At 40.2% G+C, this 26,109-nt stretch overlaps 1 protein-coding gene across 5 annotated transcripts in view; it reads left to right on the top strand.

Moving 5' to 3' along the window:
* TNIK (TRAF2 and NCK interacting kinase) overlaps positions 1-26,109 on the top strand; it is a 433,646-nt gene that overhangs the window by 263,074 nt on the left and 144,463 nt on the right. For all 5 annotated transcript variants that reach the window (XM_069083584.1, XM_069083583.1, XM_069083581.1 and 2 more), the window contains exons 8-9: positions 7,203-7,257; positions 11,951-12,029. In XM_069083584.1, the coding sequence (XP_068939685.1) occupies positions 7,203-7,257; positions 11,951-12,029 (134 nt within the window). The remainder of the gene's footprint in view (positions 1-7,202; positions 7,258-11,950; positions 12,030-26,109) is intronic.

The raw sequence follows: 26,109 nt of genomic DNA, 5'->3' as shown, positions 1-26,109 counted from the left end.
AGGGTTATGTGACTTGCCCAGGGTCACCCAGCTAGCAAATATCTGAGATCAGATTTGAATTCAGGTCTTCCTGGTTCCAGGCCCAGCACTTGATCCACGGACACATTCAATTTATAACCAAGGATAGGTCCTTACTCATCACCATCCTTCATCATTTCCCATCATGAATAGAGGTGCCAACTCTTGCAAGCTCTCATTAGGATTAGCCCAAGTAAAGCATCCTCAAGCTAATGAAAACCACAGGGAATTCTGATAGCATATAAAGAGGAAAGTACAGTGGGCTGCCTCTGGAGATAGCTGATTCCCCTATATCTGAGGTTTCCAGTCCGACCTGCCTTATCTGGAATACTGGCGAGGTCATTCTTGAACTAGGCTGCTGCTGGCATCCATTCCAGCTTGGAAGTCCTATGAATCTTCTGACTTTGCATTATCTTGGATGCAGGGTCTATTTATCCTATCCCTCCCTTCCCTTAGCACAGATGATCAAGACTAGTATGTTCTCTATAAGTATCATGTCACAGCATTTTATTCTAAGTCATAATTTTTTTGGAGGGGGTAAGGCAGGGCAATTGGGGTTAAGTGATTTGCCTAAGGTCACACAGCTAGTTGAGGGTCAAGTGTCTGAGGATAGATTTGAACTCAGATCCTCCTGACTCCAGGGCCAGTGCTCTATTCACTGTACCATTTTGCTGCCCCTGTCACAATTTTTAAAAGAAAAATTGATGGTGTTTATTTTAGCACAAGTCAAGACAGGTGAAGAAGTCAACAAGCATTTTTAGCACTCTTGTGCCAGGTGTTGTGCTAAGCACTGAGGACATGAAGGCAAACAAAATGAAAGCTAGTTCCTGATATCCAAGAGTATACATTCTAATGGAGGGAGACAACACATCCAAGGGAGTTGAAGAGCAGGAGAAGGGAAAGAGGAGAGGCACCCACACCAGATGTAATAAAGTCTAGAGAACGTAGTATGGCTGGACTGAGCCATTCCTCAAAGTGGAACTTGTAGGGGGACTCACCATTGAAAGGAGAGGCCTACTGGGTCAGAGGAAAAGGGCAGCTGAGGCATGGTGCCAAAGTCCATTGGATGTCAGTGACCAAAAGAGTCAAGACATTGCTCAAGACATTTGGCAACAGAATGCCAATTAAGGACTCTGATTTTTGTCTTGCCTTCATGAGTGACCAGAATGGATCATTGAACTCCATGTGCCTCTATTTTTGTTAAAATATGGTTATCTCTATTTCCATGACTTCATCATCTATATAGTCTTTGGATTTCCAGCTGGAAGGATCTTAACAACAACTCTAAAACCTCTTTATTAATTTCTTTTTTTTTTTAAAGCAATCGGGGTTAAGTAACTTGCTCAAGGTTACACGGCCAGTTATTTCTGGGTGTGGTGCTGAGTATCTGAGCCCGGATTTGATCCAGGTCATCCCGGCACTGGAGCTGGTGCTCTTACTTGCTGACCCACCTGGCCGCCCCCTCTTTATTAATTTCTAATGACAAAATCCTACTTAGTTACATTCACATATCAGAATTTGTTTAGCTTTTCACTAAACAATGGTTCTGAGTTGGGTTTGAGGTCAATTATATGCCAGCCTCTGGTTAGATCCCCCATCCAATCTCTTCTCTTGCATGCCAAACCAGTTGGACATATGAAATTGCCAGCAAAGTCATCTAGAAAAAGATAGTGAGGCAGATCAGGGACATTGAAGTAAACAGTGGGGAATGAATATTCCCCACTTGTGTCTTATAGAGTACTGCTCTCAACTCCCTATTAACAACTTTGTCTCTGCAAAACTCCTGGAGCTCCGTGTATCAAGTCACTCATGGCAGAGTGTTGGCATGGGAACAAAGAGTGTTAGAAGAGCGAGTGGTGACTTCCCCTTGGTTTCCCTCTGCTTTTTGTAGAGAGCACTTTGGTTTCCACTTGAAATGGGAGCCAGATGGTAACCACAGCTGAGAACCCAGCTGCCATTTTGTCTTCTTTTTTGTCCTTGTCTAACTACCCTGCCTTCTCCAATTCTGTGCCTCATTCTTCACAAGACTTTTCCCAGTGCCTTTCAAAATGCACAGCCTTCTGAGGGATGTGGTTCCCAAAGGGAGGATGAGATTCATGCCTTTGGTCACACTTCTCTTAATACTTTGGCTACTAACTTGATATTAATGAGATGTATGGAGCTAATGGGTTTAGCAGATGGTATGTGAAGCATCTCATGCTACCATTTATGCTGGAATTTTTCAGCAAAGGACCTATGGAAAGTCGTTACATGAACAGCAACATTGTGCAATGCCCAACTTAACTCTTGTCAGCAATATAATGATCTAAGACAATTCCAAAAGACTCATGATGGAAAATGTTGTCCACATCCAGAGAAAGAACTGATAGTCTGAAGACAGATCAAAGCAGGCTATTTTCTCTTTTGGATTTTTGTTTGGTTGTTTTTTTTAATTTTCTTTCTCATGGTTTCTCCTCTTTGTTCTGATTCTTCTTTCACAACATGACTAAGGTGGAAATATGTTTAATATGATTGTACATGTATAGTCTATATCAGATTGCATGCTGTCTTGGGGAGGGAGGTGGGGAAGGAGGGCGGAAAACTTGGAACTCAAAATCTTATAAAAGTAAAAGCTGAAAACTAAAAATAAATAAATTTAATAAATAAACAATTGAACATTTAATTTTTTAAGTCATTATGCTGAGTTGATCAACAAGCATTTTGCAGTCCCCTATCATGAGTCAGATACTATAATAGTTGCTAGGGATACAACCAAGAAATTCTGCCAGACCCCACCCATCTAAGAGATTACATTCTATTACTGACAAAAACTCTGTACCACATGCCTTCTGAAAACTTATGATGTACTAGTACACTGCAGTGTGTGACTCTTATAAAGACAAAGCTCTAGGATCCCAGACATTAGATTGGCATTAAATGGGTTTGCTAAATTAAATAAAGATTATAAGAGTTGCATTAGGAAAGGGTCCAAGATACATTCAGTGGTGTCTCTCCTTTTGGCGTTGGTGTTCCCAGTAGAGTAGGCAGCTTTTCTTCCTCATACCATCATCATCTCAACCCAACAGGAACAATCCATTTAGCTTTGTTCGAGCTGGATCTCATCCTGCTGCCAGCTGGCCACCCACCAAGTGAGAAGATGCATATTGGGCTATGCCTCCACTGAGGCACTGGAATTTGTCTGTGTTGTGTTTGTAATGCACACACTGCTAAGCTATTAATCATTCCACAGACCAACCTGCACAGTGCTGCTGGAATAATGAATTACCCATCTTCTGCCCAAAATGAGTCATACCATGGCCACTAAGGAAACTTATCTCTCCCTGACTCATTCTCCATCTTGTTCTTCCTTCATGCCTCTCTCTTCTCCCAGGAGCCATCTTGCCACTCTTAATTGGAGCGTTTTCTCCCATATTTAAGTTCCAAAATATCTCTGGGATTCACTAATGGATCTAAAGGCTTAAACAAGACACGTCAAGGGCGTTTCTTGCTTCCTAGTGCAGGCAGATGAGCATGGCTTGCAAATGACTTTGGGTGTGCGGCCAGGAATATCAATGCTGCTTTTGAAAAATGAGATAATCTCAGGGAAAATGATCTTATGATAGAAAATGGAGTTCTCAAAGAAATCACAGCATTTGCACACATCCAGGTTTGTTGTATAAATGCCATGCAGTCAGTTAGAAAGATTTCCCCTTTGGCTTGAAGAGAGAAATGTGTTGTGTACCTGGCATTATGCTGGGTACTAAGAATACAAAGAGGGTAGTAAAACAGTCACTGACCAAAAGGGTGTTACATTCTGCTGGAAGCAGACAGCATATGTGTGTATGTATGTATCTATATAGAGATGCATACGTATATATACATATGTGTATATATGTGTACATATATATACACATACACATGTAAAAGTAAATATGAATCATGATGGGTCCTATACTACAAAGAGATTAAAGAAAGACATAAAGGATCTAACTGTAAAAAAAATATTTAAAACCACTATTGGTTTTTTGTTTGTTTGCTTTTTTTTGGAGAGGGGAAGGCAGGGCAATTGGCATTAAGTGACTTGCCCAAGGTCACACGGCTAGTAAGTGTTAAGTGTCTGAGTCCGGATTTGAAATCAGGTCCTCCTAACTCCAAGGCCAGTTCTCTATTCACTGTGACACCTAGTTGCCCCAAAGCTACTATTTTTTATGGTGGCAAAAAACTGGAAACTAAGGCACTGCCCATCATTTGGTGAACAGTTAAACACATTCTGATATGTAAATGTAATGAATGATATTGCCATTAAATAAAGGAAGAGATAGTTTCAGAAAAAGCTGGGAATACTTGTAGGAGCTGATGCAGATTGAAGTCAACAAAGTGAGATCTCTTTCTATAGTGACAAAAACATTTTAAAGACAAACACTATTGAAAGACTTGAGAAATCTTGTCAATGCAAAGACCAACCACAGGTCCAGTGAAGCAGTAACAAGACAGCTACTCACCTGCCTCTCATTAGAAAAGGGATGGACTCCCTGGTGCAAGAGCTCTCCATTCGGGGGTACATCTAACATGGGAATTTACTTTGCTTGACCATACATTTTGGTGACTAGGAAAAGGCAGCAGTGAGAAGGGGAAAAAATAAATGTTCATTAATTGAAAACTATTTTTAACTTTTTAAAAGTTAATACAAAGTAATTGCTAGAAGGAAGGCTCTAACAAAAAGGGGGCCAGGTCAGGAAAGTCCTCATGTAGAAGGGGACTGGAGCTGAGCTTGGGTTTCTATGGTATGAATGGAGATATGGAGGGGGAGAGTATTCTAGGAGTGGGCAAAGACACTGAGATGGGAGGTGGAATCGTGTGTGAGGAACGAAACAGTGCCTTTGACTGGACTATAGAGGGAGTGAATGGGGGGAGTAAAGTATAATACATTTGGAAAAGCAAGCTCTCAAGGAAAGCTTTAAATACCAGATTATGGGAGGGCATGGGGGGAAACCAGTGGAACTTTTTGAGTAGTGGAAAGTCATGGCGTGTCCTGTTTTTTAGGACTATCACTTCAGCAGCTGTTATGTAGGCAGAATTAGAGAGGGGAAAATTATGGGACCCCTATCTGGGAGAGAAAAGTCAAAATACTCTTTTATTTCTTCCCTCTTTGGCTCTTCTCCCTAGTATGTTTGCCCTCCCAAACATCCCAGAACATGGCCAGGGGCAGTTACTATTTTGTACTTACCAGTTATTTATAAAGGCTTAAGATTCTATGCAATATATTATGCTTAAAACTGGAAAGTCCCGCTAGGAAATTGGCAGCAGCTGCATGTTGCCTCTGAGTGACATTGGACTAGTCAACAACTTTGATAACGAGTCCCCCTTTCACAGACCAAGAGCTCCTGGTTTCTGGTGACAATGGACGACTGCTTTTGGAGAAGCAGAGATAAATGAGGAACAGCAAGTAGAATCCAGAACCTTTGACCTCTTAATCACCATGTCTGGAACCATTCTAGCTAAACAGCTGATGGGATTTGACAGCTATTAAATGGTGGCTGGTAGTGTCAGTATATTATCTCGAGTTTCTGATCAATCAGTCAGTCAATCAATAAGTTTCTATTAAACACTGGCTATATGCCAGTTTGGACTGGACTTTGTGCTGGGGATACACATGCCACCTCCCCAACCAAAAAAAAAAAACAATGCCTTCCCTCAAGGAGTCATTCTATTAGGGGAAATAGAAAATATAAAGTATATGCAGAATAAATACATAGATACAAGATAATCCATGGGGATGGGGCTAGCTTCTGGAGGGATCAGGAAAGGCATTAGATGGAAGGTACCAGTGAGTTGAGCTTTGAAAGGAATTAAGGATGCTCATTGCTTTTTACTGGCCCTCCCTCCAATAAAACCCCAGTAATTTCACAAAGATGCTCTGTGTGTGTGAATACATCTATAACTTGATGTTTCTAGTTCAGTTCAATAGCCATTAAGCTCATCCAGGTATATGCTGGAATTAGAAGAGTCATTTCTTCATGTTTGAAATACAAAGATAAAAACAAGGTAGACAGAGAATAAAGGAGCAATCTATATAAAAGAAACACCAGTAACATCAGGGAAGGAAGAATCCAGAAAAGGCTCCTGCAAGGGGTGGTGGCTCCTAGACTGAGCATGGAAGGGAAGGAGGGATTCTCCAAGGATAAGGAGGGAGAGCATTCCAGGAATGCAGGGCAGAGGCAGAAATATATGAGGAATGGCAAGAAGGTCAATTTGTCTTGAATGTGGAGTTTGTGGAAAGGAGTAATGGGCAGCTAGACTAGAAAGGTATCCTGGGGTCAGATTTTGAAAGGCTTTTTAATGTCAGGCTGAGGGGTTTGGATAGGGTGTCTCAAAAGTCTTAGTGTAATTTTAAATGATTGGAGTTTAAAACTTCATTGAGCCTTTTAGATGACTCTATATTAGTTCCTAGAGACAATGGGGAGCCACTAGGCCTCCTTGGAAAAGTAGGTAATAACAAAATTCTGCTATTAATTTAGCAAAACTTTTAAATAAATGTGTTTTGGTAATCACCATCTCATCTGCCTTCCAAAGGGAAGGCAGAAATCCATCTATTTACAAGGTGTATTCCTTAGTCTACCGAGTCCTTAACACCCTTGAATCTTTTTTGGTCTCATGCCTAATATGGATTTGTTCTAACAACAGATGACGAAGGCCTAGAGGGATGGCCACCCCTTGAGGGCAGAAGCTGATTCTTTCTTTCATTCTTTCTTTCTTTCTTTTTTTCATCTTTGCGTATTCAGCCCAGTAGGCTTGTCCTAAAAGTTTGGGGAATTGAGTTGCCTCTTTGTTGGTTCTGGCAGGGACCTCCAACACAATCCAGTTTGACTCCCTCATTTTACAGATTAGGGACTGGGCCCAGGTCTTGACCAGGGCCATACAGGTAGTAAGGAACAGGGTTAAAATTTGAAGCCAGGCTCTACTGTGTCATCATATCTGCAAGGAGAATCCTTGATGTGACTCTGTGTCCTTTTCTAGGATCCTCACCCTGGGCTTCCCCAAGTCGGGAGAACATCAGTTGAAGAAAAAAGGGAAATTGGTTTTGATAAGAAAACTGAAAACCCTTAAATGTCCCTGGAAGCCATGCTCTGAAACAGTGACCAGGGTTAACAGAACTCCTGATTGGATTAATTTATGCCCTTGTTTGTTTCTTCCCTCTCTTACAGAGTGACTTGTGGTCTTTGGGAATCACAGCCATTGAAATGGCAGAAGGTGCCCCCCGTAAGTAAGAAAGTCTCAGCTGGGCAGGGCGGGGGACAGAGGGGAAAGGGGAGCATCTGTCACTAAGCTAATGGTGGATAGCTGCCAAGAGTTGCAATGGGCATTTCTTCTGGTACAATGAACTGTGTATGACATCAAGCTGGCATGTTGGGCTTGCAAAATTGAGGTTACATCCAGCAGAAGCTTGTTTATTGCTGGCTGGGATGAAGATTGCATTCTTCAGCAGAGAGAAGCAGAGACAGAGACTGATGGAGACAGTGATGGAAACACCAATAGACACAGGTGGTGCAGAGAATGAGGCAAAAATAGGGATGGAAAGATTTACAGAGACAGTGTTAGAATCACAGACAGACACTGGACAGAGTAATGGAGACAGTGATGAGTCACAGACTAGACAAGCCATGGAGACACAGACACTGATGGAGTCAATGATGGAAACACCACAGGGGCTGATGGCGACAGAGAGGCAGACAGAAACCAATGGAGGCCAAAAGAGAGATGGAGAGAGACATAGGGACAGTGAGAGGTGCTGAGAGAGTGACAGATAGGCACAGTGATGGAGACACAGAGGTACAGAGAGATTGGTGGAGGAGACAGAAACAGGGAAAGAGGAGAGACAGAGACAGAGAGACTGATAGAGATAATGATGGAGAGTGAGGGAGACATAGACTAATGGAGACACAAAGAGAGGGAGATAGAATCTGATGGAGACAGAGAGACCTACAATGAGGAGAGTGATTGTGACACATGTGGAGTGATGAAGACACAGGAAAAAGATAGAAATTGATGGCAACAAAGTACAGGACCGACTGATGGAGACAGAGATGAAGACACAGACAAGGCCTTTGGGAAGCAGAGAGATGGAGACAGAAGTACACAGACTGGCAAAGGCAAAGAGAGACAGAGACTGATGGGAAAACAGAGATCAATGGAAACCCCAAAATGGTGACAGAATCTTATCAAGCCAGAGAGATGGTGGCAGAGACTGAGACAGAAAAATATGGGAAAAGAAAGAGAACAAAGGAAAATAAAATTCCAGGGCACCAGTTGTTGTCTGTAGAAATTTAACTTGTGGATGATTCTTAAGCTACCTTCTCTCCAATAGGAGAAGTATTTTTAAACACACTACGTGGATCAAATAACAAAGATTCTAACTTACAACTCAAGCCAATGTAAAAGGTCGACCTGAAGACAGGTCTTGTTGACATACTCAAACCTCATTTTTTCCGTCCATATTAGATATTGATTTTGAGATTTCCCACTTGTATTAGAGTCAAGGTGGACAGTTTCATGGCTGGTATGAGACTTTTCCTTCATCAGGACCTCTTATGTCTGTACTACAAACTGTAGCTAATTCTCTTTTCCCTCCCTTAAAACAAATGGAGGTAAATGGCTGTCTCTCACATCAGACTATTTATTAGTCATTCTGTTTTTGGTTTTTCCTCCAAAACCACTGCTGTCTCCTCATTACTTCATGTAGAGTTGATAGACCTAATGGGCTGCAGAGTTGACTCTGCCAGTCACTGCCTATTACTTAGAAATGCCTGGTTCATATATTATTGGCCTATCTATAATTAATATGGGTACTTCACAGCTGATATAATATTTATAGGGCCTATGATGCCAATTGTTTTGTTCAGTCATTTCAGTCATATTCAACTCTTTGTGACCTGGCATTTTCTTGGCCAAGATACTGGTTTGTCATTCCTTCTCCAGCTCATTTTACATACGAGGAAACTGAGGCAAACAGGGTTCAGTGACTTGCCCAGGGTTGCATAGCTAGTTTCAGAAGCCAGACTTGAATTCAGGAAGATGAATCACTCTATCCACTGTGCCACCTAGCCAAATAATGCCAAAGGCATCTATAAACTGCAAAATCCTACACTATGCAGCTATCATCCAAGTCAGCATCATTCTTGATAAGAAGTTACATTGGACTAAAGGAAAACTTTTGCCCATAGAATCTTGTCACTTCTAAGAAAAAATATGCACCATCTTGAGATATAAAAAAGAAAATTTTGAAAAATCACAGAATTTTAGGACTCGAAGGAACCTCAGGGGTCATTCCACTGTAATTCAACCTGCATCCAAAAGGTCCTGGTACGTCACAGGGGATCATCCAGTCTCTTTTCAATTACTAGATGATTGTTTAGGAAGACAGACATCGGAAAAGCAGTGACCATGGGACCATGTCACCAGTGGAAGGCAAAGGGCCTAGGTTCAGATCTCACCACTGTCACTTTCTACCTATTTAACAGACATCCCCTGTTTGAGTCTATTTCCTCTTATATAAAATGTATTAAATGTTTTCTAATATCCTTTCCATCTCAAAATTGCTATGATCCTATGATACTATATGAGTTTGGAAGGATGAGGTAACTAACTTGAGTAAAAATGAATTTCGCTGGAAACTATAGTTTCATATTTAAGAATTAAGCTATTTCTCCAGCTTGGCTCTTCAGCTATCAGCCTTAATTTGCCATGTTTTGGGGGGCTTCCTGGTTCCCAGCTGAACCTTAAGTTCAAGTCATGAAGTTTTTAGAATGACCATTTAGACCTTGCCTGCCATGGCTCTAACTACCCCAAAAAGCAGCATTCCACCATCTTCATTCTAATGCTTTGCCCCACCCCCTCATCCCACCAAAGTCCATGTAGATGGCTGAGTATTTGGAAAAGCCTCAGAATCCCAAAATTGCAGCCCACATCCCACTGATCTTCCTGTCCTCACAAAGAGGCTTCCAAGGTGGGACAGTCCAACAACACTTTGATCCAACAAGCCAAGCACGTGTTTATCTCCTGCTATATGGAAGGCCCATAAGTCCAAATGTTCTCTATGAATTGTCATTTTTCTTGAGATTGGATTACTAAATGGAAATATGGATTAAGTAATTGAGATTGGATTAATAAATGAAAAAACGGCTTTGAATTTAAGCAAGGACAGCATGATGATAATATTAATAGGGGATATTTTTATGGTGCTTTAAAATTTGTAGAGCTCTTTATATAAATTATTTCATTTGAGATGTTATAAGAAGTAGTATTATATAGTATATATAATTATATAGCATAAGTAGTGTGTGTATATGTATATGCATATATATATATATATATACGTGTGTATATGTATAGGGATAGGGATAGTATGATATATAGACAGCAAGGTTTGACATCAGGAAGACCTGTATTCAAGTCCTACCTTGGCTTTGTGGCTCTGAGTAAGTCACTTGATCTCCATTTTCCCAAGCAACTTTCTAAGACTATAAACTGTAGGGTATGTTCCCATCTTCAACTGGTAGAGTTCCCATATGAACAAAGTCAGAAGTCTGGGCTGAAAAACCACCAGCACCTCGTGAGTAAAAGTCTACACGTATTTTATTTTCCATTTTAGTTGTTGTCCATTCTTGAAGAGAACAGATGAGAAAACAAAGGCTTAGCGAGTTTTATATGACTTACCTAGAGGTCATAGTGCTAGGGTTACATATTGGAATTCAAATCACAGTCATTCTGAATTAATTCAACTCAAGATATATTAAGCATTTGCTGTGTGCCAGGTTTTAGGGAAACAAAGAGAAAATAAAAACTACATCCTACCCTCGGGAAGCTTATATTCTATTGGGGGTCATAGCACATACACAGATAAGTAAATCCGAAATGGCACATGGCCCTGTCGTTGTGGGAAGGAGGGATGTGGGGGTCACTTGGACCCTACTGATATTCCATAAGTGTGAAACAGCGCCCCCACACAAATGCTGAGAGTCTGCCGCATTTGCTAACAAGAGTCAGGTTTTTATGCAGTGACCAATTGAGCCCCCATCTCCGCTGTATCTCTCAGCTTGGCCTCAGCTTAGACTGATGGCTCAGTGGCCTCTCCTAAAAGACAGCAGCCAGGCAGAACTTGGCTTCTTTAAATGGGAGTTTTAATGAAAATGACAAGCAGTAAATATCCAGATGGGAGGGTAATTTTTAAATGTTACCTATTCAAAACCTCTTTGCATTTAATGCAGACTCTTATTTTCAACTTTTACCATGTCACAGATTGAATATTAGGATTGTACTTACAGTCAGAAACTTCCAGGGCTCAACTCCCATCCCCTACATTTCCTAGCTCCATGACCCTGGGCAAGTCAACCTCCATGACCCTCAGTTTCTTTCCTTTGTAAAGTATGGCTAATAATGCCTCTATTATCTATTTCATTTTGTTTGAGGCTCGGATGAAATAAGGCACATGAAAGGCTTTGAAAATGTAAAAGATTCATATAAATGTTGGTTATTGTTTTTAATTCTTCCTGAATGGGAGCTCACTTATGCTTTCCACCCTGGGTCATCTGGTCATCTTTGGCCAATCACATCATTTGGGAAGAAAGGAAAGACACATTCATCATGTGTCTACTATGTTCCAGGCACTGTGCTAAGAACTTTATAAATATTAACCCAACAACTCTGGAGAGTAGGTGCAATTGTTATCCTCATTTTATAGTTGAGGAAACTGAGGAAGACAGATTTGGCAAGTTGCCCAGGGATACACAGCTACTCAGTGCCTGAGAAAGAGCCTTATCCCATTGGTAGCCACAGAGGAAATGTATTTGTCATCTGCCACCAGTTCTAAGGGCCTCTTCTTGCATATCTAACCATGGAATAGTCAAGCCAATCTTCTGCCTCCCAGGTGACTGATACCTTTCGTTGTCTCTTTCAGCTCTTTGTGACATGCATCCCATGAGAGCTCTGTTCCTTATTCCTCGGAACCCCGCCCCTCGGCTGAAGTCTAAGAAATGGTGAGTCTGCTTCTCCCATACTCATTCAGATACCTGAAGGGTTTGACCCTATGTGATCCTTACAAATAAACTCAATACCACATATCTGCAGGCCATGGTAATGGCCCTGGACTGACTTTTCCCAGGTAACATCCTCTAGTCATTGACTTGGAGAACATTTGTGCAGTCAGTATGTTTTCAATGCCTATAATTCCAACAAAAATAATGATAGCTAGCATTGATGTAACTCTTCAGAGTTGGCAAAGTGCTCTCTATGTGTGTGTACTTAGGTGTGTATCTCTAGACCTAAGGATGTATGTGTGTAAATAAAGTTAGAAGGTAGGTGCTTTTATTAATCTTAATCTGTCAATTAATGAACATTATAAGTTCTTACTATAATATTTATAAAATGTTTATGAGCACAGTGCCTGGCACGTACTATGTGTATATAAGCTAGATATAGACTGGGAAGCATCTTTTGAACCCGACTATGCCAAGTTCAGCGTTCTATCCATCATACCAACCACACTGCCTCAAATTTGCCAGCCTGTATTTGTTGAGGGAGTTTTCCCACCAGGGGATTCACCCTGTGAATCCACAAATATAATGAAAAACAAAATAACATCAATAACCGAAGCACCAGCCTCTCTCTCTACAACTTCTCTTCAGTCATTAAACTTCTCTGGACTTTAATTTCATCATTTATAAGATGGCAGGAGTGGGAGGGAAAGGCCTAGATTATGTCTTAGGACTGAACATTCTGTGTAAACATCTCCACACACTGTGATTCTGTCTAAGCTGCTTAACTATGCTCAACCTGTCTGGTTTGGAAGGGCTGATTTCCCAACTTCATAGGATCATCACTGGTATTATTCATTAATGTAAATCAAGCCTTAGAATCACTCAAAAGGTACAAAACCTTTTTGAGTCAATGTGATTGACTTGCCTTCTCGTTGAGGGGGAGGGGAAAATTGGGAATTCAAAATTTTTTAATGTTAAAAATGGCTTTTATGTATAATTGGAAAAAATAAAATATTGATGAAAAAAGAATCACTCTAAAGGATGATTTTAAGTTAGTAGAAAGAATCTTAGAGTCCAAGGACCTGAGTTTGAAATCTACTTTTGTCACACTACCTGTATAACCTTGGCAAGGCAGCTTCCTTGGGCCTCAGTTGGAAGATGAGGAGGTTAGACAAGATAGCCCCCAAGATCCATTCCATACCTACCTGTCCATCATGGTGACAAGAAACATTTACTAATTGCCTACTATGTGCCAGGAATTGTGCTAGCTCTGGGCATAGAAAGACAAATGAACCCCAGTCTTCAAGAAATATGTTTGTGTATATAGTTGTTGTTGTTGAGTTCAGTCGTGTCCCTATTGAGGGTTTTCTTGGCAAAGATAGTGGAGCAGTTTGCCATTTCCTTCTTCCACTTATTTTATAGATGGAGAAACTGAGGCAGACAGGGCTAAGTGACTTGCCCCGGTTCACACAGCTAGTGTCTGAAACTGAATTTGAACTCAGAAAGATGAGTTTTCCTGATTTCAAGCCCAGTGCTCTTACACCACAGAGCTGCCAATATGTGTAGGAGGCATTTATTAATACCTATTGATTGGTTCTTATAGGAGTATACAAAATATATACAGAGATGAGTAAATACCAAGTATGTACAAAGAAATTTCAAGGGGGATACAGTGCTAGTGGTTGGGAGATTTGGAAGGGTCTTCGTGTTCTGAAGGAAGATAAAGATTTTCTAAGGTGGAGGTGAGGAAGGCATGCAGTCCAGCCATGGAGTACCCCCTGAGCTAAGGCATAGAGAAGGGATGTCATGTACAGGGAACCATTAGCAAATCATTGTAACTGGACTAATAGTGATTGCAGGAAGGAAGGTGAAAAGATTATAGGACCATAGATGCTGAGCTGGAAGGACACCCCCCCTCCCAAATCCACCTAGTCCAACCCTCTAATTTTACAATTGAAGAGACCTTGCTGAAGCTTGGAAAGGTTAAGTGATTCATCCCACATCCCACCGATAAGTAAATTCTCAGAGGCAAGACACGAACCCAGGCTCTCTGAGTACAGAATTAGTAATATGCAACTGGAGAGATGAAGAGGTTGGTAGACAGAGGACTGAAGATTTTGAAGGACAGGTTAAAGGTTTTTTATTTCATCCTAGGATCAGTAGAAAGCCAATGAAAATTTGTAAGTAGGGAAGGAGTGGGTTTTCCAGAGCTCTGCAAGATCTAGAGAGGTACACTTCTGCTAGGCACCATAGTAGATCTTGAGAGCATAGATAAAGAATTGAGATGGAGGACCTGTAAGGCAGAGGAGATCTACCCAGTTTTCCACACCAAACTGTATCACTGACAGTGCCAGCAGATAGTTCTTTGGAAACAGCACAACTTTAATCTTTGCTTTAAGTAATCATTCCATCCCTGCAGAAGCTTGTGATGTCCACCTTGAGAAACTAAATTCCAGGAAATCAGGCTGACTTTTCATCTTCAAAATTTTGAAAGAAAAAATATAACTGAGTTCACAGCCCTTAGGGCAGATGAAGTTCAAAAGTCAGCCTCTGGCTAGAGGTTGTACCGGATCTCTCTAAGCCCACTTCTGCCCACACCCTTCCCTTTTCACCAGAGAAAGGTCATTTGAGATCTGTCTCCTACATTGGTGTGGGAAGAGGGATGAGAATGTCATGGTTTTGTGAAAGGCCAAATGAACTAAAAAATAGCATCATAATTCACTATTTCACATGAAAAATTTGGCACCTATGAATATGTTTATTATTATTATTGGCTATGACCACATGACACTTGACTTGGCTCTTTCTTCTTTGCAATAAAAGTCCAGCTTTTAAATGGAAACACTCGTTCAAGAGAAGAGCTATTTATCTGGAAGAACAAGAATTGTAATGAGTTGAATGGAATGGGAAATTTTCTTTCAAAAAATTGAAAAAGAAAAATAATGTGGTAGTGTTTTGAAGGAAACTAGGACACTGAGGAAGGAAAAAAGAAAGGAAATATAATCCCTAAGCACCACAGATGTTGTTTTGTTACTAAATGTTCTTTACTTGTGTTTGTTAATGAGATCAAAGACACCTGAATCCTCTGAACATGCATAAGCTTTAGTTCTGGGTTGGCCAGAGAAGGACAGAGAGCTGCTGGTCCTGCGTTAACTGTCCAGCCAGTTACCTTCCAGTGAATGTAATGCACCCACTGAGACACAGCCATGCGGAACACATCCTTTTCTTAATACTTTCCCTATTATTATCACCATTGAAAGCTTGTTGAAGGGGTAGGGGTGGGGGGATGAGGACTACGTCCCCAGTGTCTAAGGCTCGTGTGGAGTTTGCTGCCTACTAAAATCCCCAGATCTTTTCAAATAAACTTTTCTCCAGTCCCACTTCCTCATCCTCATCCTTAGGAAACTGATTTGCTGAGCCCTAGTATAAGACTTGACATTTCTCCCTATTAAATTTCATGTTGTTCTTCACTTTAGCATCACCATGTTTGGGCCTCCTAACATAGTTCTGAATTCTGACTCTGTCTTCCAGCAGGTTTACATTCCCTGTCAGCTTTGTGGCTTCAGCACGTTTGATAAACACATTGACAATATTTTCCAGCTGGTTGGCTAAAAGTCTCTTGGAGGGCTGGGCTGGCAGGTTCTCCCAGAACCTCAGGGTCTAACCCTACTTGGTCATCCTATTTAAGACACAGAGACATTTTGATGCTATTGGAACTTTCCCCACCTTATGGTTGCTAATCAAAACACGTCACCCAAGCCAAAAGGAAACATGACGTGCTTTTTTCACCTTTGGAGAACCAGTGAAAGTTCCCATGTGTGCTCCCAAAGCCCATAACATCTTGGCCTTCTAAGACACTCAAATACAAGCATAGAGTTATATAATGCACCCACTGAGCCATACAGACCACATTCTTGTCTTATTACTTTCCCTATTATTATCCCCATTGAAATCTTGTTACATCTCTGACTGGGCTTTGAAATGATCAGATTTATATGACAAACTTGTGATTAAACCTTTCTTCTTTAGGCTGGTCCAGGCTTCAGTCTCCTAGAAAGAACAGGGTTAGGAGTCAGAGGGCCTGGGTTCAAATTCTTGCTCTGCCATTTCCTATGTGACTTTGGGCATGTCCTCTTTATTCCTTAGACCTCAGTTTCTTCATCTAATGAAATGAGTGGATTGCACTAGGTAGATTCTAAGGTTCCTTCTGGCCATAATTCTATGATCCTTTGATCCCAGGTACAGTGGTTAGAGCACTGGTCCTACAGTCAGAAAGACCTGCGTTCAAAACCACTTTCAGAGGCCTACTAGCTGTAGGACCCAGGGCATTTCGCTTAACCCCATTTGCCTCAGTTTCCTCATCTGTAAAATGGGGATAATAATAACACCTATCTCCCAGGGTGGTTGTGAGGATAAAATAATACAATAATTATAAAGTGCTCAGTATAGTGCCTTCACATAGTAGGCATTTAATAAATATTAGCTATTATATCATCGCACAGTAGCTGCTATATGAATGCTTATGCCATTCCCTGCCCCCCCCCCTTCAGCTGTGAAATACTGAGCAGATTTTTTTTTAACTGTGAGTCTCAGTTCTTCCATTGGAAAAATCAGGATAATAATAGCAACCAACTAACAGAGTCATTGTAAGGATCAAATGATATAATGTATGTAAAATGCTCTGCAAGCCATACAGCTTATGTAAATGGTGGAGGGGGAAAACTGTGCCTTCAAGTTTTGCCGGGCGGTCAGATACAGTTCCCAGGAAAGCTGGCAAGTCTCTTTTGGGAAAGCACATGAGATGATAGCATTTCATTTATTGCATTTTAAATATACCAGGTTTGGCAGCATCAGTTTGGCTTTGGGCTTTGTTGAAAACCTTGAGGATTTTTTTTTTGCCATAAAATGATTTTAAGAATTCTCTAGGCAACAATGGAGAGAGGGTCGGAAATGGAAATTGTAAGACCTGAGTTCAAATCGTGTCTCAGACACTTATTGACTGTGTGATTTTGGGCAAGTGATGTAGGTAACCTCTCAGTTTCCTTACCTGTAAAATTGGGATAATAATAATATATATCTTCTAGAGTTGTTTTGAGAGTCAGCTAAGGGACATATGTACACACACATACACATACATACAAAATTCCACAAACCTTAAAGGGTAATAGAGTATTAGGTATCGAGGAGAATTTCACTGGCTATCTAGCAGAATATAAATTGCATGAGGGTGTGTTTCATTTTTGCCTTTCTCTATCTAGCACAGAACTAGGTGTATTGTTTTTCAGACATTTTGTCTAGACCCTTGGTTCATTCTTATAGTGTATTCTCTATGAGGAAACTTCCTTTGCTCATGCAGCTGGATGAGTCAATCCCTCGGTAAACGTTACGAAGTGTGAATTATGTGCCAGATACTGAATTGGACACTTGGGATGCAAATGCAAAGAATGAAATAGTCTCTCCTCTCAAGGAGCTTGCATTCAATAGAGGAGCGGTGTTTCTGCAGTCTACAATATTCTGGACTGATCTGGGACTGAGCGTTCAGCATCCTAACCCAGGAAGTGTCAGAGGAGGATTAGAACCCAGATCTTCCCAATGCCAAGCCCACTTTTCTATTCACTATTCCACTCTGTTGCTCATATTCTTGGTGTATAGTAAGTGCTTCATAAAAGTAAAAAATGAATGGAATCTCCCTGTTTCCCAGTGTAAGGCAAGATATACTTCCATCTTCTTATAAGAACCCTTTTCTTGATAAGTCCATTAAACGTAGAAAGGTCAGCTTGGAATCCACACTCTCAGCTAGAAGAGACCTCAGGAGTCATCCTGTCCCACAATATCTGTACAGTCTCCAGTGTGGTTACTGAGTCTTTCTCGGAAGGACTCCAGTGACAGGACTGCCTTGGAGGACTTTAAGTACCTGATACCTGTCAGTATGCCAGAAATGGTATTCTCATTTAGGTGTATATTGGAGAAGAGAACTCCTGAAGTCCCTTCTGCCATTGAATCCTTTGGTCCTTAACAGCAGGAACGATGGCTAGGAATGGGAGCAAAAGAAAGAGGAGATGAAGGGATATTCTGAGAAATCCAAAGTCCAAAGGCCAAAGTCAGTCACTCTGGCCAGACTGCTTTTTGGGAGGCCTCATTTTTCCTGAAAACTTTTCACATGGCTGCTTAGGAGGATTAACCCAGCAGTCTATCAGGCGGTTGGAAGTCCTTAGAAAGACGTTAATCTATAAACAAGAAAAAGCCAGAGCCGAGTATTTTCATTTGACCCTGGTTGACTTAGAAGTTGGGCTTCAGATTTGCAGCACCACTCACTACCACTTATTCTAAGACCAGCCCTTAGAAGATTAGCAGTATTCATGGTAATAGGCTTATTTTTTTTACCAAAAAAAAATGTTTGAAATTGCTTTGAGCAAGGACACAAGCAATCAGTGTGCTTTATATAAGAATACTTTATGCCTAAGAGAGATAGTGTGGTATAGTGAATAGAGAAAAGATCTTGGGGTAAGGAACACCTGCTTTCAAGGCCAGCCTATTATATATACACTTGACCCCCATGACCAAGGCGTGAACTCTCCAGGTGAACCCTGGGCAGTTTGCTTAAGATTTTATGTGGAAAAATAAAAACACCATTGTCAGTATGCTCTGGAAAAGGAAGTTTCCAGACTAGGAGTTCTCCATAACAATCAGATCACAAGTCTGGACCAAAACAAGAAAACGTTAATGCTAGGAGACATCTCCACAATTAGTCGAGTAATAATTGCTCAGATTTTAATATAGAAGAAATATCTTCACTTGAAATTTAAGGGAGAACTGAGTTCTTGATTTGAAGTCAGGATGATACCTCATGCTCTTACTAGCTGTATGATCCAGGGGTAAGTAACCTTTTTCAACCTTGGTTGCCTCATCTATAAAATGGAATGATAATAGTACCTACCTCCCAGAGTTATTGTGAGATCAAATGAGATCGTATAGGTAAAGCATTTTGCAAACCTTCAAACACAATACAATGGCTATCTATCTATTTGTCTGTCTATCTATCTATCTAACTATCTGTCTGTCTGTCTATCTATCTATATCTATCTGTCTGTCTGTCTGTGTCTATCTATCTATCTATCTATCTATCATCATCATCATCATCATCATCATCATCATTATAACATGCTGATTTCTTTCCAGTTAAATTTCAATCAGGTCCAACAGCTCACTCTTAGAAGGTCTGTTTAGGGTTACATATTGTTTGACCCTTCAGATTCTGCTCCTTCTAGGAAGGAGTCAGGTGATTCAGTGTCTTTATTTCTCTGGCTAGCTATTATTTGGCTAAGAAGCTGTGTTCTTGGAGACTGTTGGGATGCAACGTTTGGCGTAGAGACCTCTTCAAGAGCTAGTTCAATTATATGCTTTTTGACCATAGAACCTTGCAAATTCCTGAGTGCTCTGGGTGTCAGGGTGATGTATTGGAAGCCACATTCTAATGAGTCGACATGGCTTCTTTCTTAATTGGGTAGTGTGCCTTTTATTCAGCATCTTCAAATGAGGGAATAGATTCCCACTTAAAGGGAGGCCCATCCTTGAAGCTGTGAGTGATGAAAATAGAATGGCCATTTGTCCATATGTTAGCAATTGAGTGGTTTCTAGTATTAATTTTTATTTGACATTAATTTTCTTCTTTGCAAAAAGCCTGTGTGGGAACAGCTTGTGGGAGTGGCTTACCTAAAATCTGTTCTCTGGGATTTCTACCTTGGGAAAGTCCATTATAGTCTGGAATGTGCCTTGATATGGCTTCCTCTTAGGATCCACTTAGAGCATCTTAGAGGTCCTTTGGGATAGATAGTATATGATAAAATACATATTTCTCCATTTAAGATTTAAGACCTTCCTTCCCCTGGCTCCCACCTGTCTCTTTATCCCCATTTCACATGGTTTCCTTCCACGAATTTGAAATTCCAGGCAAACTGACATAATGCCTGCCCCTGCTTCAGCCTGCCATCTCTTGCTGTTGGCACACACCATCTCCCAGGCCTGTGATGTGTTCTATTCCCTTCTCTGACTTCTATCCATCCTTCAGGGCTTAGTTTAGGTGCTGTCTCCTTGGGGAAAACTGCCTCAGGCTTCCCTCTGCCTCCCTCACCCCCAGCTGGAAACATTCTCTGTCCTTTCTGTTTCCCGAGGGCACTGTGTCTGATCCCATCCCAGCTGGCTGGTATTGTACTCACCTTGTATGTGCCATGGTCTCCTGGGCTAATGTAAGCTTCATGAGGGTAAAGTAAAGAACTTCTGGGCGCCATCTTCTCATCTCTAGTAATGATGATAGGAATAAATTCTGATAACAAAACAGTAGTAACAGCTAGCTTTTACATAGCACCTTAAGGAAGGAAAGCAACATCTATTCATTGCCTCCTGTGTAGTCTTACAATTATTAACTCATTTGATCCTCACAACACCCCTTAAAGGTAAGGGCTATTATTATTGCCACTTTACAGATGAGGAAACCAAGATTGAAGAGTTAAGGAACTTGTTCAGGGTCACACAGTGCCTGACACTCAGTCAGTGCCTGTTGACATGACTCATCATTGTTGTTACTAAGTTACTGAGGCGTATTTTGAACTCAGGACTTCCCAGCTCCTAGTACAGTACTCTATTCATTACATCACCTAGCTACCTTACTGATAGTACCTTTCAGTCAAATCAGTCGATCAGTCAACAAGCATTTATTACCCGTTTACTATGTGCCAACCAGGATGATAGGCTTGGAGTCAGGAAGAGCTGAGTTCAGATCCTGCCTGCCTCAGGCGTTTCCTAGCTATATGACTCAAGCAAGTTGCTTAACCTATCTCAGTGTTCTTATTCCTCATTTATAAAACAGGAATAGTAATAGGACCTGATTCCCAGAATTATTGTGAGGGTCAAATGAAATAACATATGGGAAGATTATTTTACTTTAATGCTGGGGATAAAAAGAAAAAAGGTAGTCCCTACCCTCAAGGAGCTCACATTCTGAAGAGAAAGATAACGTATGTGTTAATCAGTGTATACAAAAGAAATATAGCTTAGAAATAAGGTAGAAATTATGGGGAAGACATCAGCAGCTATAGGACCTGGAAAATTTGTCAAATGAATGGTTTTATTAGGTGTCTATTATGGGTAAAGCATTGTACTTGTGCCTAGGGATTTAATCTGGCATATGTCCTGCCCTCAAGGGGTTTACATGCTATTGTGGGATAGAGGTTGGGATAGACAATGTATACAGATAATTACAAAACAAAAAAAGGTCTAATCCTGGAAACTAGTGCCATTTCCCTGAAATAACTTTGTATTAACTTTTTATAGATTTGGTATATATGTGTGCATGTTTATAGATTTGATATATATGTGTATGTGTTTATAGTTTTGGTATATACATATGTGTGTGTGTTTCTCCCAATAGAATATAAGCTCCTTGAGGGCAAAGACTGTTCAGTTTTTTAACTGTGGTACTATACCTCGTGTCCAGTGCCTAGCACTAGTAGGAATTTGATAACTGCTTGTTAATTGAAACAAGAGGCCTAGACAAAGTGCTCTTAAAAATTTTAGAAGATAGGAAAAATACCTTGAGAACTGAAATGGAATCATCCAGCGGTCAAGAGAACAGGGGAGTTTTGACTCTCCTGTTATCTTCCTTGGACGCAAGGTTGGAACCAGGTGATATAGCAGTTCCTTGTCCAGATATTTTCTTAAGCCTCTAGGTTTGCTGGTACCTCTGGAGATCCTTCCAGTAGCTTCCAAGCCAAAGGGAAGATAGATTTACCCGTGTCTTGAAAGGTCACTCTAATAGAGATATGTTCAACATTTGCTGATTCATCCCAGTGGTACAGGAACACCCGTGGGTTTTTGTTTTGTTTTCTTCCTAAGTAATACAAATATCAATCTTAAAATATCTTAAAAATTTAAGTGGAAATGTCCAAAATATATGGGAATCCTGGAGAAAGAGAAATAACCAGGTTGTGGGAAAAGTCACTTTAACCTGAGTAAAAAGGGGAGTGAGTGAGGTCTCTTAAGTGTCTCCAGACATTTGACTCGAGAATTTTTTTAAGTCAGTCTTAGAAAACCCTATCTAGGGCAGAACTGTGCCCCAGGGCACCTCATTTTGAGGACCCTGACAAAACTTGAAAGCTTTCAGCAGCATAGAAACAACAGAGGTTCACACCTCATTAGCAAGAAAAAATTGGTAAAATAGGTTGGAGTAAATTGTACCTATGCCCAAACACCAACTTTCCCAAAGAGGTTTACTCCCCCACCTTGGGGTTTCTTCAATCCCCCACCCCTCCAATGAGAGAATTCTTTGTGCTACTTACCTAAGGGACAGCTTGTAATAGGCAGACTTAACATTCCTTGTTATAACCTAGGTCTACTATGCTCATTGTCATTCCTATCTCCTATGCCACAAAGGAAAAGTTTTCCTGACCCCTTGAGATGGGAAACTTCCAAATCCCCCGCCAGGTGGCATTAGAGGTCATCTTATGGATTCCCCCCTGAGGTGCCCAGGACTGGGTCATAATGGGTTGCTAAGAGACTCCTTATAAGAATTTGAGGTTTAATTAATAACATCATCCCTAATCACATGGAACTCTCAGTAAGAACTTGTGTGTCCACTTCTTGAATCATGGGTAAAGTCCACCGGGAGTTTCTCACACCTTGTTGAGTCATTAATCATTAGGAAAATGGTTCTCTCCACTTCTCTGGCTCCCAGTTCTCATGAGTTTCTTTATAGCTCAGATTTTATCTTTGAGGAAACAGTAGATAAATATTACCTGCTATAAACTCTAAGCCCTGCCAAGTCCTTGGAGTGAAGTTATTTTCATTGATTAATAAATTTTCATATAAGAACTTTGCCCCTTAAATTTGCACACTTCGTTGGGATAGTAGCAACACAGATATGTTCATTCTTTCAATTCATTCATTCATCCAAAGGAGTGTAAATTCCTCAAGAACACTGGCTTTTATTTTTGTCTTTGTGTAACCCATGCTTCTGGTACATAATTGACACTCAATAAATATTTGTTGAATTAGTAAATGAATGACTGAATAAAGTCCTTTATTCCTCCAGGAAACATTTATTAAATCTCCATGTATATAAGATACTACTTTAGGCAGTGGAGATACAAAGAGAGATATGAGGTGGATCCCACCTTCAAAGAGTTTACAATCTAATGAAGAAGGGAAGATATATACATATTTAAGTAGGTTATGAGGTAGAATGGGAAAAAATCCAGCAGACAAATTCTAGAAGGAATCTTCAGGAAGAAAAGGCCTATTTAAATTAGGAGAAGTGGGGAGAAAATCATGGAAGACTTCATGGAAGAGGTGACCTCTGAGCTAAGTCTTGAAGGCCAAACAAGGATCATCAGAGACTGTGCATGAAGGATATCTTAAGAAAAAGTATGAGCTTCCCAGTTGAGTTAAATACGTAGAATTCAAGCTTCCCCGTATAGATCTAGCAAATATTTGAAAAGATCCACGGAAAGATCAATGACAAAGAAGTCTGAAAACATATGCTACTAAGTTTCTTGAAGATAGCCAGAAAGAAATCAGTGACGGGTTGAGGATTTTACCTAAGGAAAACAACATGAGCACAGGTACATGCAGAAGTGGCCAAGGTGAGGAGGAGGAATGCTCCATTGACCAGGCCAGAAGCTAAGAGAGGCAGAGAAATGAAAGGAACTAGAACGGCCTTTTGAAAATCAACCTGAAGACAGCTAAGTGCAAAAACAGTCTGAAAAACAAAGAAGAAATAAGTAAGACTGAGAATAAAAGTAAACAAATAACAAAGATTAAAAAACTTGAAATGACAAGTAAAATTGTTTTAAAATAATTATTATAAAATAAACCATTGAGCTAACCTGAACAAAAAAGAAAGAAGAAAACCAAATCATCAATATCAAAGTTTAAAAAAAGAGCTCACAATAAATACAGGGGAAATAAAGGAAATTAGAAATTATTTTTCTCAATTGTATGCCAGCATAAAATGATAACTTAAGTGAAATGAATGAATAATTACAAAAATACAAATATTTAACTTATCAGAAAAAAAGAAAATTTAGGTGATCCATTATCAGGAAGAAAAACTGAATAATTTATAAGTGAACCGCCAAAGAAAAATCCCAAGACCAGATGGACTTATAAAAGAATTCTACCAAATATTCAAAGAATAATCAACTAATTTTATATAAATTATTTTAAATCTAAAGCAACCTGTTATGCTACTAAATCCTTTGTAAAACAAGACAGAAAATTAAGCTATAGAACACTATCTCTAATGACTATCAATGCAAAAGCACTGAATAAAAGCTTAACAAAGCTATAGCAACACAGTAGAGAGACTATGCATTGTAACCAGTCTGGATTTATACCACAAATGCAGGGCTGTTTCAATATTTGGAAAGCTATAAGTATCACATATTAGTGCCCAAAAGAATAAAAATTGCATGTTTAATCAGTCAGTAAATATTTGTTAAGCACCTACTATATTCCAGGCACTGGGCTACTGCTAGGAATACAAAAAGAGGCTATAGATAACCCTTATCTTTGAGGGACTCACAATCTTATGGGGGAAATAACAAGCAAATAAATATGTCCAGATAATCCATATACAGAATAAATAGAAGATAAAGGTAATAGAATTAAGGGGTGTTGGAAAAAGTTTCCTGTAGAAAATGAGATTTTAGTTGGGACTTATATGAAACCAGGAAAGCTAACTAATTATGTCAGTAGATGTAGACAATAAGATTTTGCCCTCTTATGTTAAAAAAAAAAAGCTAGCAACCATAGTAATAAAATTATTTCCTAAATATATGTCTTTCTGAAACCCAAAGCAAGTGTTATCTGCAATGGTGAAATACCAGAATCCTTTCCAATCAGGGATAAAACAAGTAAGAACATTGTTACTACTCTTATTTAATACAGTTCTAAAAATACTAGTTATAGTGATAAGGCAAGAAAAAAGACATTATAGGCATAAGTATAGTCAGAAAAACAAAATACTTCTTTTTACAGATGAATGGTTTACCTAGAAAACCCTAGACATTCAACACAAGTTATTTTAAGCAGTTAATAACTTCACCAAAGTTGCAAAATCTAAAAGAAATGAACAGAAATCATCAGTGAGAGATAGAGTTTCTTGTTCAAGAAAAATTAGAGGTCAGTGTCATTGGATCTCAATACAGACATCGTAGAAAGAAGACAATGGAGTTTAGAGGTGGAAGTGAGACTTGTTAGGACATGTGGCAATTGATAGGATATGGTGGGATGAGTTGGTAGAAAGAGTCAAAGATGACAGGTTTTGAATGTAAATGACTGGGCAATAGGGAAGTTGGGAGAGTGAACAGTTTGAGGGTACAGATGAGATTACTGTGAGAGCTGTGCTGTAGTGTACTTGAAACTTTTTTTGTCCTTTTTCAGTCATTTTCAGTTGTGTCTGACTCTTTGTGACTCTGTTTGGAGTTTTCTTGACAAAGATGCTGGAGGGGTTTGCTATTTCCTTTTCTAGCTCATTTTACAGATGAGGAAAGTGAGGCAACCAGGGTGAAGTGACTTGCCCAGGATCACACAGCTAGTAAGTGTCGGAGGTTGGATTTGAACTCAGGTCTTCCCGACTCTAAGCCTGGTACTCTTTCCACTGCACCACCCAGTTTCCCAGATTTGGACTTAGAAAACCTCAAAGTTAAATCCCTACTCTGCCACTTTGTGTAACCTCTCTTTTCTGACCCTCAGTCTTTTCTTCCATGAAATAGTGGCAGTTTTATTGGTCTAGATCTAGGTTGAAATAGATATAGCTGGGGCATCCAGGTAGCACAGCTAGTAAGAGCACCGGCTCCAGTGTTGAGAAGACCTGGAGATCGAATCCCGGGCTCAGACACTTAGCACCCACCCAGAAACACCTGGCCGTGTAACCTTGAGCAAGTTACTTAACCCCATTTGCTTAGGGGCAGCCAGCTGGCTCAGCGAGTAAGAGCACAGGCTCCAGTGTCGGGATGACCTGGATCAAATCCGGGCTCAGATACTCAGCACCACACCCAGAAATAACTGGCTGTGTAACCTTGAG

This window comes from Petaurus breviceps, unplaced genomic scaffold (genome assembly GCF_028583685.1).
Source record: "Petaurus breviceps papuanus isolate PSGF00001 unplaced genomic scaffold, PetGlider_PUasm1.0 173, whole genome shotgun sequence".
Classification (NCBI taxonomy): domain Eukaryota; kingdom Metazoa; phylum Chordata; class Mammalia; order Diprotodontia; family Petauridae; genus Petaurus; species Petaurus breviceps.
The sequence above is the reverse complement of the archived record's forward strand: the minus strand, read 5'-3'. Positions and strand labels throughout refer to the sequence as shown.